Here is a 14,817-nt window from a genome sequence, read left to right on the forward strand (position 1 = left end):
GAAATACCTGAAATGAGATGCTGTCAATTCTCCCAGTAGGTGGCAACAGAATGACAGAATGTAGTTCTACAGGGGACACAGGGAAGCAGTTATATCTTCATTCACCTAACATAAGGAGGTATTATAATGTGTAGGAAACGCAAAGACTTTCACACACACCAAAGAGGTTTTTGTATGATCACCAAAGAACTTCTTAGGAGTGCACTGTTTTGTAAGATGGCACATCACTGTTCTAAAATAATCCACGATTCTGCCACTATTGGTGAGTCACTTAGATAACCAGTCTGTAGGGAGTGATGTACATCTGGTAGAGGAGATAAAGAAGTTGACTGTCCTTCATTTGCCTGTTGACATGTTTTGATCTCTAGTCAGAACAGAACTGATTGATAGATGACAGGACTCAGTGGTTCTCTTGGCTTAAGATCTGGTGGACAGTACTTCTAAGATCTAGATTATTCAAAAATGCTATTTTCAGAGATGTGTCTATTTTTAAATAGAGAAAAAGGAGTTTAGGTTTTGTATGGCCATGTTAAGGGGTTTTTAAAAATCCCTCTAAGAGGCTGATTTTCATAGTATTATAAACAACTGGAGATAATAACTCACAGCTCCTCTGCTCTATTGCATTGCTCTGGAGGGCACTTATGGCACAGCACCCAGTCCATGTGCACATGAGAAGCCCTCCAAGAATGTCCAGAGTATCCCAGTTGCATGGAGGCTGCGCATCATCCCAAGGAGCATGGGCTATTCACAAGCCCTCTGGCAGTACCAGCAAAGCCACTCTAGCACTCATGCCAAATTCACTTATTTGCACACCTCAGGACTTCATGGAAGAGCTTTTTTATAATCAGCCCTATTTAGCTCTCATCATCATCCACCAGTGTCTCAAGGTAAAAGCTGAAGTGGGCAGGTCTTGACCAGGCTGCTGGGCTATCAACCCTCCCCATGCAGGGCATGTCTCAAGCCTGTTCCATGCAGGACAGAGAGGTGCCCCGACAAGCTCACCATCTGCCCACACAGGTTGAGTGCCAGCATCGAGCAAGATGACTTTCTTTCCAAGAATCTGGGTCCAGGCCACATCTGCCTCATGTCTCTACAGAGCAAAACCTAGAGGTCAACTCTGGAGGCAACAAAATTCACCAGTACCTGGGAGCACAGTCCTACACTGTGCTTTCAGGTTACCCTCCAAATCTAGGCCAAGGGTTTTCTGCCCAAGCATTCCACAACACAGGTGGACAGAGCAACATAAGGAAACCTCATGAAAAACAGTATGCCCTCAACGTTCTTATGTCTGTGTCTGACCTTCACGCCAGACCAGCACATATTTCCAGCACTTGAGTTCACGGGCTATCTCAAGACAGAGCAGAACAAGCACTGTCTTTGGTCTAAAGCAGACTTGCAAAGGCCTTTTTATTAGTTATGCATGCGTGAGAAAGGGAAAAATAGTAATTTGGGTCATCCCCAAGCTCTTCAACCTCAACTGGTTCTAGAAATTCTCTGTGACATTCTCTATGGACACAGCCATTTATTCCCACCAGCCAGGGACCCTGCTCAAGACTCCATCACTCCCTGCTCCCTGGAAGTTTTTGACTGGTGAGACTCCATTCAGTGTGGCAACCCAACATTGGTGAGTCTATGGATGCTGGGACAGTTGAGTTTGAGTGGGGCAGAGAGAGGAATAATTAACACTGACTCCCAGAGGCGCTCTTACTGCCTATTTCAGAAGAGAGGAGGGGGGCAATGGAAGAGCAGAGAAAATGCAGAAATTGACTAAGTTGCAAATAATTTAGTAATTCACAGACCTCTCTTAGGTTTTGTAGCTGCTAGATCTGACGTGTTGACTCAAATAGTGCCTAGGAGGATTTGGGTGGTGGACTGTTAGAAGTATTTGCTATGAGACTTTTTCCTGAGGTTTCCACATCTGGTGGAGCCATGAGCATTAACATTTCAGATTGGAGCACCGCAGCTTGGCTGGAACATTACCAGTTCCATTGGAAGAAGAACACTAGAACAACCTGTTCCTTAGTCTCAAAGCAATGATCTGACAGTTTTCTGGAGAAGTGTGGGACTTAGCTTAAACAAAGCAGCAGATAGAAATTACCATGTGAATTATTCCTCTGTAAAAAATATTTGTGGCTCCAGAAATCTCTGTAGCTTTTCCCAGCCAAAATCAAAGAGTAGTGATTTCCAGGTTTATGTAAAGATTGGCGAAATGAAGACCATACTAAAGTAAATGTGAATTTATAAAAACCAGTATGAACTACTTCACACTGTTAAAATGTAGGTGTTAGTTAGAGAAGATACTTGAATGTTGGTTGCCAACAGTGGCAGAATAATCTATTAAACTCATCATGTCAAAGTAGACTAACCTAAATTTTAGGAATTGCTTATTTAAATTTCTACTGATTAAACATAATAATAAATAGTATGCTTATAAAGTCAGGGGATACATAATATTCAGATTCAAGCTACTAAGTCTGCTTTCCTCTTTGTTACCTAGGAGTTGCAAACACGAGGATTTCACCACCGAGAGAAGCTGCTGCTTTCCAATGCTGAGCTAGTGCAGAAGGAGCAAACAATAAAGTGGTGGAGGCAAATACCCTAATTTGGTGTGAGAACATCTGCGTGATGCCTCCAGCTATGTCTTGCAATAAGCACTGCATTAAGAATCAAATTTCTTTCTGTGTTTGGACGGACAAGTTAGAGTCTGTACTGAATGCTGTCCCGTACTGCTGACAGCCCAGATGACTGTACACAGAAAGAGAAGCAATAGAAGTAAATTGAAACATTAATAGAGAGGCTGCTGGAGTAAGGAGAGAAAGAAGTCAGGCCAGCATTTAAGAGCACTGGTAGAGCACACTTCAGAATGGTAATTACACTTTTCCAGTTTTCTGGTTTTGATCCTTCTCTTTCCTATTCATTTGCTCTCTTATGCCTTCTTGGTCTTCTGTATTGGGATTCAGGAGTGATTTTCATCCACATACTGGCAGAACAGGAAACTGGGATGGTATGTGTCTTGCAGGTGATATATATGTATAATACTGAGGTGCTAGAAAGTATAGTGTATGGCATGTTACGTGGCCATGCTCAGATTTAATAAGCATGCCAAACCAGGCGGGACTAAATTTGAAATCTGGGGTATATCTGAGCCCTGCCTGTCCTGATGAATTTGCATACGTGGGCAGCAAGGCGAGCAGTGATGCAGCAGGCAGAACTGTGGAGCCGGTGACCTATTCCCTGTGACGCTGTGACACTGAAGCACAGCAGCAGGTGCTGGGTGCGGGGCCCAGGCTGCCTCCTGTCCTGCAGCCCAGAGCTGGGCTCCTGCAAAGACCTGACACCACTCATCCAAAAGGGAAGGAAACACCACTGGAGACACCATGGTAAGGGGGATGTGGGGACACCAGGAATACGGGGGCCAGGAGGACCATGGGCGAGGGAAGGCAGGGGGTCTGCTGTTGTTATCAGTGCTTTGTGCCACAACACCCTGATCTCATGCACCAACTACCATGTAAGAGGAGAAAGGACTGTCAGAAAATCTCACTGGAGCTGTAAGGCATGGTGAAGCAAAGTTTTCTTCAGAGAGTCTCTAGTGGAATTACAAGATCAATTAGATCTGGAATCTTAGCTTTTTAGTACTTTCTTTAGTACTTTGACTATATTTTCTCAACACAGGTTGATTTTCATATGAGAGAATAATTTTTTAAAGAAATAAACCAAAAACTTACTTACCTTTGTGTCTGTTTTAAATTAAATTAGCCCCAATGGCTGGGCAGTACTGTTCATAGCTGTACAGTGTATACATCTGTGTTTTCAGAGTGCATGAATGTTTTTATACGTGTATGCATTTAAGTAAGCAAAAAAGACCCTTCATTTTTAAGATTTGGGAGTTTACTATAAATTTGTAGAAATCTCTCAGCATTTCACCCCAATTCATGTCTAGCACTCTTATTTTGGTGCAGAGAACTATGTTATCTTCTGCTAGTACAGCTGCAGGTCCAGAATGAGCACGCTGATTTCGCAGGCAGATACACACTTCCACAGGCTCCCCGTGCCTTAAGGCAGACCTAGGGTAGTGAGTATGTTTCAGGACGACTAAAGTCCGCCTTTGTACAGTAAATACTTAAGCCAGGAGTATTCTGGTTTTTTATTAGAGTGAAAGCTGTCCCAAGTTTAGTTTCACAAAGGACCTGGCCCTTTCTACTCTCTCGGTAGATAAAAAGTCAGGTCCACAATTCATAAGACAGGTCCTGGTACACTGGTGATGGGATGTGAAACATGAGTTTGGAGTAGGTTCCAAATTTAAATATCATGTAGAGATCAGTTTACTCTGCCTGTGGCTCTGAAGAAGACCCACACTCTTCCCTATTAAAAGTCTGATATCTATTTTAAAGCTGTTTACTACACAAAATTAGAAGCCTCCTTGTTACTGTTTACTCTCATCAGAATATTTCCAAATTACTGCTGGGGTAGGAGAAGATGGGAGTTGAAGGCAGGAGCATGGCAAGAGGCCTGGCTCAAAAGGCAGGGTTGAGATAACTGCTTCAAACTAGTGTAGCTAAAAGCTCAGTCTAAAAGAAAAGAAACTGGTTCTGCAGTCTTCAGCTGTAGTCCTGTACTAAGCTTTACAGTATTAACTTTCTAAGGCAACGTTCACTTGTTCCATCTGTGAAAAAGCAGTCCGATTCCTCTACTGATCTGAGGAACAGAGCAAAGCAGCTCTTTAAGTTCCAAGTACTGCTTGACTTGTAATTGTAGTTTTGCGCTAAAAGGTACCCTTTAAAAAAGTCACCTGGACTCATTGCCATATTTAAAAGGAAAAAACTTTTATTTTCTTGCTGCCAGCCTCACAGATTCACATTAGGATTTAAAAGAAAAGCAGGAGCCTATCCTGTGCAAAATCAGCATTAATTGAATTCTCTAAGCCCAAATATACCTCAGTGTCTCCCGAGTAATCCTCCAGATTGCAACTCCCCTACAACATACAAAGCTATGAAGCCTCACTGGCACCCAAACAACTCAGATACTTTTGCACAACTCAGTTGAGAAAAACAGGGTTTTGCAAGTACACTTGAGAGCACGTTACACACGCTGCTGCATATGCATTTGCAGAGTCAGCAACTTACAAATGAGTACTGAATAGAAATAATATAATCATTGAATGAAATACTTAAATTGACTTTCCATATTCATTTGAACTTCTGAGGATGACTAACTGGGGTAATGACGACTTCTGAAATCCCACTTGCTTCTGAAAAAATATCTTTAGTTATGTTTCTAAAATATATGTTAATTTGTGAAGAAAACGCTGCTCCAGAACATTCCTCCTGAGGATTTAGTTTTTGCAGAAGATGCATTTCACTCTCAGGTCACAGGATGATTTTGCAGGGTAAGCAGTTACAGAATTTTTTTAAAAAAAAGTTAACTGGCCAAATCTGATATTAAGTCATTAGATATCTCTAAATGTGATATTACAAAATAAAAATGAGCAAGGACCATTCTCTGGCCTTGAAGCCAGGTAGCACGCTCTGCTTCATATTTTGGCATCTGAATTCTGTTTCCCTCTCCAAAGCCAGGCAGTGGTCAGTGAGGTGCTTACTGGAAACCATTCTTGACCATGAGTTGTATTCTGGATGGTGCCTAAGCACTGTCTGAAAAAGTATGAACTGGCATAAGCCAAAACTGTGCCAGAGAGCGTGCTAATTATCATCAGCACAGACAACTGATCACAGGTCAGTGTTCCGTACTATGACCTGACCCTTTCTTACTCCCTTGTATAGACAGGGCCATGGAGATCACAAAGATGGAGCTCAGAAGGCTTTAATTATAATTGCTCCAAAGCAGAAACTGAAGCTGAAAAACTCCACATCTGAAAACACTCTCTTCTTAAAAAAATGCCTTTCACTACACTCAGTGTCGTAATCAGGAACTAACTCAGAAGTATCTGCTTTGTAATTCTGTTTTTGAACTTATTAAATCCAGCACCAGGTCCTTCATATTCCTGTACTCTAAAGTGTAAAGGATTTTTGAGCAATTGGCACCTGCCTATTTTAGCCTGGTGTTACATACATTGTTTTCTTTCATTAAAATTCCTGGCTACCACAGAAACTATGCTCAAAATTATGCAGATAAACACGCTATATTGCAAGGACACCACCTGAATAAGCAATAGAACTGCAATGTAAAATTCATAGCTGCTCAGGAGCTTGAAGGAACATTTGTTTCAACCAAGAGAATCTGAAATAATTTCCTGAGGTGAATATTGCTTAAAGCAGTTCTTCCAGATTTCCACTCTAGCCGGCTATCAGAGGGTAAAAGGATCAAAAGACATCACCTGTCTTGGGTTACATAAGGTTGAAGGATACCACATGGCTGTGTCATGTTCCAGCCAGGAGTAAAAATAAACTAAAATGGGACGTGCTCCTCCTCAGGGCCAATCCATAGGAGGAAAGGTGGGGTTTGTGTAACTGAAATTATTTTTTTTCCTGCCTGTTTTCATGTACCCATATACTACAGCACATAGATCTCAATTTTTTAAAGAACTGTCCCAGTATCTGGCATGTATATGTACAGTCTCATTGTGGTCATGGGGTTGAACAACCAAATGAAATGCTGACAGTGACAATTCACCATCGTCTGGGAAAAGCAATACACTGGGAAAAAGTAACCACTAGGAATAAGGAGGACTGATATGCACTGTCTTCTCTGACTCTGTCTCTGCTCTCTCCCCTTAGCGTGAGTGCATCTCTATTCATGTTGGCCAGGCTGGAGTTCAGATAGGAAATGCATGCTGGGAACTCTTCTGCCTGGAGCACGGCATTCAGCCAGATGGCACCTTCAAGGATCTACATGATAAACTCAACTATGATGACTCTTTTACCACATTTTTCAATGAAACAGTCACTGGGAAGCACGTGCCACGGGCCGTAATGGTGGACTTGGAGCCAACTGTAGTAGGTCAGTATAGAAGTAAACCTGGAAAATGGAGGAGAGCTTACTCTTCCTAATATCACCATGGTGTGCCACCAGTCTCCACTGGTACAAAGCAGCACAACCTTTGTATCTTGGTCTACCACTAGATAGCATGAAATTAATTTTCTTGTGACACAGAATGCCAGATTCTGTCATGTGTTATAAACATAGGAACGGCAGAATCCCCAGTAACTTGATAGCTACTACACATGGTTTGTATGACTTCTCTTTGCACAAACATTTAACTTTTGGTTTTGCTTATCGCGACATTTTTGCCATTTGAATTCTGCTTTTCTCTAATTTGGATTCAAAGTGGGAGCCTGACAGTTTCCCTCCAGGAATTGAAGGGTTTCTAAAAATTGGGGCACCTTGGGGAACCTGATTTTCTTCACACTTTTTTCCTGGTGACTCGTCCTCTTGTGGGTACAGGCTGTACAACTGACAAGTTCATGAAACGTTAACAAGTTATGTGGCTGCATACAAGTCACACCATAAATCACCAGACTGCAACAATGAAAAAATGCTTAGGAGACAGTTCCCTTCCCCATCAACATTTGTTTTTTGGGGTCATCGTCTCCCATGTCTGAAAGCTTGCATCAATGCCAACAACAACCAGAACTTGTTGGCAAGGCAGCACAGCCATGCAGCTTCTTACAATTTCTCTTCCTTGCTCAGATGAAGTGCGGGCTGGCACCTTCCGGGAACTTTTTCATCCAGAACAGCTGATCACTGGAAAGGAAGATGCAGCTAATAACTATGCCCGTGGCCACTACACCATTGGCAAAGAAAGCATTGATATGGTGCTTGATCGTGTCCGTAAGCTGGTAAGTCCCAGTAGTTTTGAAACAGCAGTTTGGATTCTGCAGAAGAAAGAAGTGCAGAACAGGTAGTTTGTTAACTACAAATTATACCAATGGTTCAGAAAGGACCTTGCAAGACATACAGAGGCATCATTACTAGGCCAAAAGAGAGAAGCCCAATAGTCCACTTTCCAGCTGTATGCCTCAAGATATTCTTAAAAAGTGGTTCTGAATATGTAATTCTTCATTATTAGCACAGCCCTAGAGCACCAATACTGATACAGAAGGGTGGATTAGGCAGTTCTACATTGCTGGCTTCAGCTAGACTAACTAAAAGAAGTGTGAAGTTCAGAGAGAGAAGCTCCACAGATAAGAGTCTGATTTTTATGTGATAAATTCAGCCAGTGAGGAAAGAAAAGGATGGGATTATCACCAACCCTTTCTCAGGAAAACCTGACATGAAATCTATGCTGTATATTGCTGATGACTGCTCTTTCCTTCAGCTCAGAATAAGCTGAAGTAGTAGATGAAGTCTTTTCATTCTTCTTCAGTCCCTATTCTTTCACTTTCTCTTTTGCTTTCTAGACTGATGCCTGTTCTGGGCTGCAAGGATTCCTGATCTTCCACAGCTTTGGTGGGGGTACCGGCTCTGGCTTTACCTCCTTACTGATGGAACGCCTCTCCATGGATTACGGAAAGAAGTCCAAACTGGAGTTTGCCATCTACCCAGCCCCTCAGGTCTCCACCGCTGTGGTGGAGCCCTACAATGCCATCCTGACCACGCACACCACCCTGGAACACTCGGACTGCGCCTTCATGGTGGATAATGAGGCCATCTACGACATCTGCCGCCGAAACCTGGACATCGAGCGCCCCACTTACACTAACCTCAACCGCCTCATCAGCCAGATCGTTTCCTCCATCACCGCCTCGCTGCGCTTTGACGGTGCCCTCAACGTGGATCTGACGGAGTTCCAGACAAACCTGGTGCCCTACCCGCGCATCCACTTCCCCTTGGTGACCTACGCCCCCATCATCTCCTCTGACAGAGCGTATCACGAGCAGCTCTCGGTGGCTGAAATCACCAACTCCTGCTTTGAGCCCAACAACCAGATGGTGAAGTGTGACCCAAGGCATGGGAAGTACATGGCCTGCTGCATGCTCTATCGTGGTGACGTAGTTCCCAAAGATGTCAACGTAGCAATTGCTGCCATCAAGACCAAGAGAACTATCCAGTTTGTCGACTGGTGTCCAACAGGCTTCAAGGTGAGTAGGGCTGCCATGAACTTCTCTTTAATGTTTAAAGGGCAAGTTCAGTACAGTGGAAAAACTGTATTTAAAGACTTAGATCATGTATGTTTTCCACTTGTGAGATGAATCAACATATGCAGGATGCATTTGTATAAAATGTGCCTTTTCTCCTTTGAACAACCCATTGACACAGACTCCTAAATATTTACCTAAGTGGAAATCTGAAGTGTATATGATTTAAAATTTAAAGAAGTATTCATTTCAAACCTGAATTTTGGAAAATCCAGTGAGTGTTCCCTCTGAAGCCACATCTAAAATAAGGAAATACCAAAACTGATACAATTATTAAAGGATAATATGCTGATATTTGGAATCTGTCAGTTGACCCCCTCACCCACAAATATTATACAGCCTCTCCCCACTGGCTACATAGTAGTGTTGGGAAACATGATTTCAACCATAATACAGACATTAGCAGTGGAAAAACATTTGTCATACAAATAGCTGGTTTAATAATGAAAACTTTTAACTGGGAACCAACTTTCTGTATCAGTTTCTATCAAGTATCTTGATGAAACTTATGTTCAGTGTTGGTAGCTGTTAAGAAAGCTACGAAGTTGACAGTTTACATTAAACAGAAGAATAATACAGACATGGAAATTACCATCTTTTGTACTGTTTATTATGTTATTATTTTTGATGGCATTAGCCATCTGGTAGTTTTGATAGCTGCACCACTCTACCCCAGCATCCGTATCTTTATTCACATTTTTTCAGCTCTTTGACTGCTTTCTGCTCTTGTCTTTTTACCACCTTCTCTCATATTCCTGTTTCCAGGTTGGGATCAACTATCAGCCTCCTACAGTAGTTCCTGGTGGAGACCTAGCCCAAGTTCAGCGAGCAGTCTGCATGCTGAGCAACACCACGGCCATTGCAGAGGCTTGGGCAAGGCTTGACCACAAGTTTGATCTGATGTATGCCAAGAGAGCTTTTGTGCACTGGTACGTGGGTGAAGGCATGGAGGAGGGAGAATTTGCAGAGGCCCGAGAGGACCTGGCTGCCCTGGAGAAAGACTATGAAGAAGTGGGAACTGACTCCTTTGAAGAAGAAAATGATGGGGAGTAATTTTAAAATACACTTTGTTCCTAGTGAGCACAGAATTGTCTCTGTATTACTGTATTACACACGTCTATCATTATGTCACCTTTTTTGTTTGTAATATACAGAAATTTAGGAGGGGTCATATAGAGACATCTTTTATTCCATAAATCACAGGTAAATTGTCCTATGAGACATGATCAGTTGTAGTAATGCCCCACCACTCCCAGCAATGCAAAAAGACTTGCTCTTCTTCCTTGCACATTTAACGTAAGGCTCTAACACACCTCTTCAAGCTCTAATACACATGCTAAAACCACTACAGTTCAATATATGCAAGCTTATAATGGAGCACAGTCAATCAGTAGAGTTTTCAAAGTTCTAATTTGACATACCTTCACCTTTTGCTTGTTGGCATGTCAAAAAATAATGACCATGGAAAAACGGGTCCCCTGCTCTGTGCTTTATTATCCTCTCACTGACCTTCAGCTGACTGACCTAAAATGGACATTTCATTATTCTCTGAAATACCATTTCTGGTAAAGCAAGCACTTCCTTCAGAAATGTTAAAGCAGTGCAATTTTTCCACATTTGGGGGATAAACATCTGTGTTATGAAAACAAATATCCTTTTTGGTTGGGTACCGCTGCAGCAGGCATAAGAATTTTTTTTCTGTGTCTCTGTGAAACTGTTTAAATGAGAAAGCTCCCTCCTTTTTATAAAAAAACACTTTTCCCTACTGAAAACATTTCAGTACTCCTTATGCCACCTGAATGCTTCTTCCTCTGCAAGAAGCAACCTCTGCTTTATCCAGCAGACCACTGTGCCATCTGTGGTAATCTTTATTCAGTGCACCATGTGCAAGTGAGCCTGCAATACAGGCAGTTGCATGTTCACTCAAAAATAATTCAAAGTAGTGATCAAAGATCTTGGATTTATAGGATTCACATCTTGCTAGGCAATGAAAAATTTTTTTGACTAGGAAACCCTTCAGTAACTTTTTATCTAGGTCTATGTCCTTGACGGGATGCATCCATGAGTGCTGAGGCAGCTGGCAGATGTCATTGCAAGGCAACTCTTGATAATCTTTGATTGATCGTGGTGACTGGGAGTACCAAAAGACTGGAGGAAAGCAAATCTCACTCCTATCTTCAAAAAGGGCAAGAAGGTGGACCCAGGGAACTACAGGCTGGTCAGCCTCACCTTGATCCCTGGCAAGGTGATAGAGCAGCTAAACCTGGAAAACATTTCCAGGCACATGAACAAGAAGAAAGTCATCAGGACTACTCAGAAGGGATTCACCAACAGGAAGTCATGCTTGACCAACTTGATAACCTTCTATGGTGAAACAACTGGCCTGGTAGACAAGGGGAGAGCAGTGGATATTGTCAACCTAAACTTGAATGAGGCTTTCAACACTGTTTCCCATAAAATCCTCATATAGAAGCTGCTGAAGTATGGGCTGGATGAGCAGACAGTGAGGTGAACTGAAAACTGGCTGAATGGCTGGGTCCAGAGGGTGGTGATCAGTGGCACAAAGTCTAGTTGGAGGACATTAACTAGTGGTGTACCCCAGGGTCGATACTGGATCCAGTCTTGTTCAATATCTTCATTAATGATCTGGGTGATGGGGCAGACTGTATCCTCAGCAAGTTTGCAGATGAAACAAAACTGGGAGGAGTGCCTGATACACCAGAGTCATGCTGCTATCCAGAGGGTCCTCCACAGGCTGGAGAAATGGGCTGACAGGAACCTCATGAAGTTCAGCAAGGGGAAGTCCAAAGTCCTGCACCTGAAGAGGAACAACCCCATTCACCAGTATATGCTGAGGGCCACCCATCTGGAAAGCAGCTTTACAAAAAAGGAGCTGGGTGTCCTGATGGACACCGAGTTGACCATGAGCCAGCAATGTGTCCTTGCTGCAAAGAAGCTGAATGGTATCCTGGGCTGTATTAAGCAAAGTAAATCATAGAATCATAGAATATGTCCATATTCCATAATGGTTCATCATTCCATAAGGATCATCAAGTCCAACTCCTGCTCCTCACAGAACTACCTAAAACTAAACCATATGACTAAAAGCATTGTCCAGATGCTTCTTTAACTCTGACAGGCTTGGTGCCATGACCACTTCCCTGGGGAGCCTGTTCCAGTGACTGACCACCCTCTCAGTGAAGAACCTTTCCTAATGTCCAATCTGAACTTCCTCTGATGCAGCTTCATTCTGTTTTCTCATGTCCTGTTGCTGGTCACCAGAGAGAGGAGATCAGCACCTCCCCCTCCACTGTCCCCCTTGAGGAAGTTGTAGGCTGCGATGAGGTCACTCCTCAGCCTTCTCCAAGCTGAACAAGCCAAGTGACCTTAGTCACTCCTCGAAAGCCTTGCCCTTGAGACCTTTCACCATCCTGGCTGTCCTCCCCTGGACACATTCTAATAGTTTGATGTCTTTCTTATACCGAGGTGCTCAAAACTGCACGCGGTACTCAAGGTGGGGCCGCACTGGTGCAGTGTAGCGGAACAATCAATCACCTCCCTCACCTGGCTAGCTATGCTGTGCTTAGGAGGCCGAAGGAGGTGATTCTTCCACTCCACTCAGCAGTGGTGAGGCCACACCTGGACTACTGTCTAGTTCTGGACTCCTCAGTACAGGAGAGCCATGGACATACTGGATAGAGTCCAGAAAAGAGCCAGAAATATGATTAAAGGACTGAAGCATTTCTCCCATACGCCATCTGGACATGGTCCTGGGCAACTGGCTCTAGGTAGCCCTGCCTGAGCAGAGGGGTTGGACCAGATGACCTCCAGAGATCCCTTCCAACTCAACCATTCTGTGATCGTCTTCATGTGGAGATTTCTATTTCTGTTGGCAGTTACATTTCACAGTGTAACATCACATTGAACTTGCATACTCTGTATGCATTATATGCATTTAGTTAACCAGATCAGTAAATTACTAAACTATGAAGTTATGGAGTACCAGAAATATCTCTGTTTAGGAAAATATCCTACTCAGGATATACTTGGTTATGTACCTAACTTGAAGCAACGTGAGTAAGTATTACCCAGCCTAGTGGGATTTAGACTCTTACATGGCTTCTCTCACAGTTCTGTCCTGAATTGGGACCAAAACCAGAAACAGGAAATTTCATACACGGAACATATGTATGTGTTCAAACCATGAAATGACCCTGCTCTTCCAGTGAGAGAAGAAAAATAGGGGGCAAATTAAAGACAAAGATGTGGTTAAAAATGGCAGATGAATTGCTTGTTCCATTCTTTGAAAAACTGCTGAAAGCAGTGCAATGAAGAAGTGGAAGTTATTGATCCAGTGTGGAGTACTTTATAAATTCTAAAACACTGTGTGTGGAGTTCCTAACTTTCTGAAAGCTTTTTAAATCTCATTCTGATCATCAATGTTATGGTTTATTTTATTTGCAAGGACACTTAGGAATCAGGATCCCTGCTCTCGCAGTAGTCAATGCACTCTTTGGAATGGTTTGTAGACTACTTTAGAAGTGTAGCGGCAGTTATTAGGAGCTAGCAGCTTTTGTCAAAGTGACACTACACCACAACACTCATCAGGCACTGTATTTGGAGGTGCGAACACTGAATCTTTCAGTTTTAGCCATCTCTTCATCCGAGCACACTTTCTAGGCTCAGGCTTCTGCCTGCTACCTGTTTTGGAAGTGGGGTGTCACAACTGACTTCCACAGGCAAAACTTAAAATATTCTTAAATAAGATATATGCTCCTCTTAATCAAGCATCCAGGCTCCTACAGGGGTCATTACCAAAAGCCACTTCAGCTGCACACTGCTTCACTAGCTTCCACAGACCTATCCGACCTAGTGCCTGTTTAATCTCCAGTGTCGGTTTGCGCGTTGCTTGGGTGGTTTAACTGTCTCTAGGCAACTTACGGTTTAGCAGTTCTCTCTCTCTTCCTCCCTTCTATCAGGCAGACCCCACACAAGCTAGAAATAGAAAGCGAATATCACTAAATTTAAACTATTGCCAAGTGGCTCTGCCAGAGTCACAACAAAGATGCTGAGTCATTTGTACCCTCCCGCTCACATGTCCCTACAGATAGCCACACCCACCCATGTGGCAACTGAGGAAGCTTCTCACTGCCACTGCTGCTTTGGGTGAAGAGCTCTGACTGCCAGGCAGCTGTGCTGCCTCCAACAGGGCCAGGCTGTATAAGCAGGCTCTCCAAACTTGCCCAGAGGGTAGGCAACTGGGACCTCTTCTGTGGGGACTGCAACAACGACAGCTCTGATGGGCTCCAGACAACCCCTCCAAAAGCCTCCTTTGCACTGTCTCCTTCCCCTGGTCCAGTGAAGCAGGGCAGGTACCTGACACAGGGCTGGGAGCGTATGCTGTCCTTACCTGTGCTAACAGAAGAACTGCTGACAGTTTAGCCTCTCTCCACAATAAATCCATGTTAGCATAACCCTTCCTCCAGAAGGTGCACCCAAAGTGATCTGTGTTATGTGACAAAGGGGAGGCAGTGAACATCCCTTCTCACCATCATCATCAGGGTTGCATACATCCTTCTCTGAAGACAAAGTCTTCTAGCCACTACCTCAGATGGCTGGCTCTTTCATTCAAGGTGTAACAGGAACAAACAGTATGTTAATAATAAGAACACTTAGGTCACTTAATGCTTTGTAGAACCTCTTTGCTGCAGAAATATTATAAAGG

General features: G+C 43.3%; 1 protein-coding gene across 2 annotated transcripts; it reads left to right on the top strand.

Moving 5' to 3' along the window:
• The first annotated feature begins 8 nt into the window (after positions 1-8).
• On the top strand, positions 9-10,262 carry LOC141944691 (tubulin alpha-8 chain). 2 transcript variants are annotated; one of them, XM_074871733.1, is made up of 6 exons: positions 9-1,624; positions 2,498-2,866; positions 6,732-6,954; positions 7,645-7,793; positions 8,355-9,035; positions 9,858-10,262. In XM_074871733.1, the coding sequence occupies exons 2-6, from the start codon at positions 2,864-2,866 to the stop codon at positions 10,143-10,145; spliced, it is 1,344 nt and encodes a 447-aa protein (XP_074727834.1). In that variant the 5' UTR covers positions 9-1,624; positions 2,498-2,863; the 3' UTR covers positions 10,146-10,262. The 2 variants fall into 2 exon arrangements, with proteins under 2 accessions (XP_074727834.1, XP_074727835.1); XM_074871734.1 differs by lacking the exons at positions 9-1,624; positions 2,498-2,866 and adding an exon at positions 2,892-3,380.
• The last annotated feature ends 4,555 nt before the right edge of the window (positions 10,263-14,817 follow it).

Source organism: Strix uralensis, chromosome 5 (assembly GCF_047716275.1).
Source record: "Strix uralensis isolate ZFMK-TIS-50842 chromosome 5, bStrUra1, whole genome shotgun sequence".
NCBI classification, from domain to species: Eukaryota; Metazoa; Chordata; class Aves; order Strigiformes; family Strigidae; genus Strix; species Strix uralensis.

Bases quoted from the DNA above. Each gene is read 5' to 3' on its own strand.
- LOC141944691 (XM_074871733.1), top strand. The intron at 7,794-8,354 runs GTAAGTCCCAGT...TTTGCTTTCTAG, and splicing joins TTGATCGTGTCCGTAAGCTG to ACTGATGCCTGTTCTGGGCT. The intron at 9,036-9,857 runs GTGAGTAGGGCT...TCCTGTTTCCAG, and splicing joins GGTGTCCAACAGGCTTCAAG to GTTGGGATCAACTATCAGCC.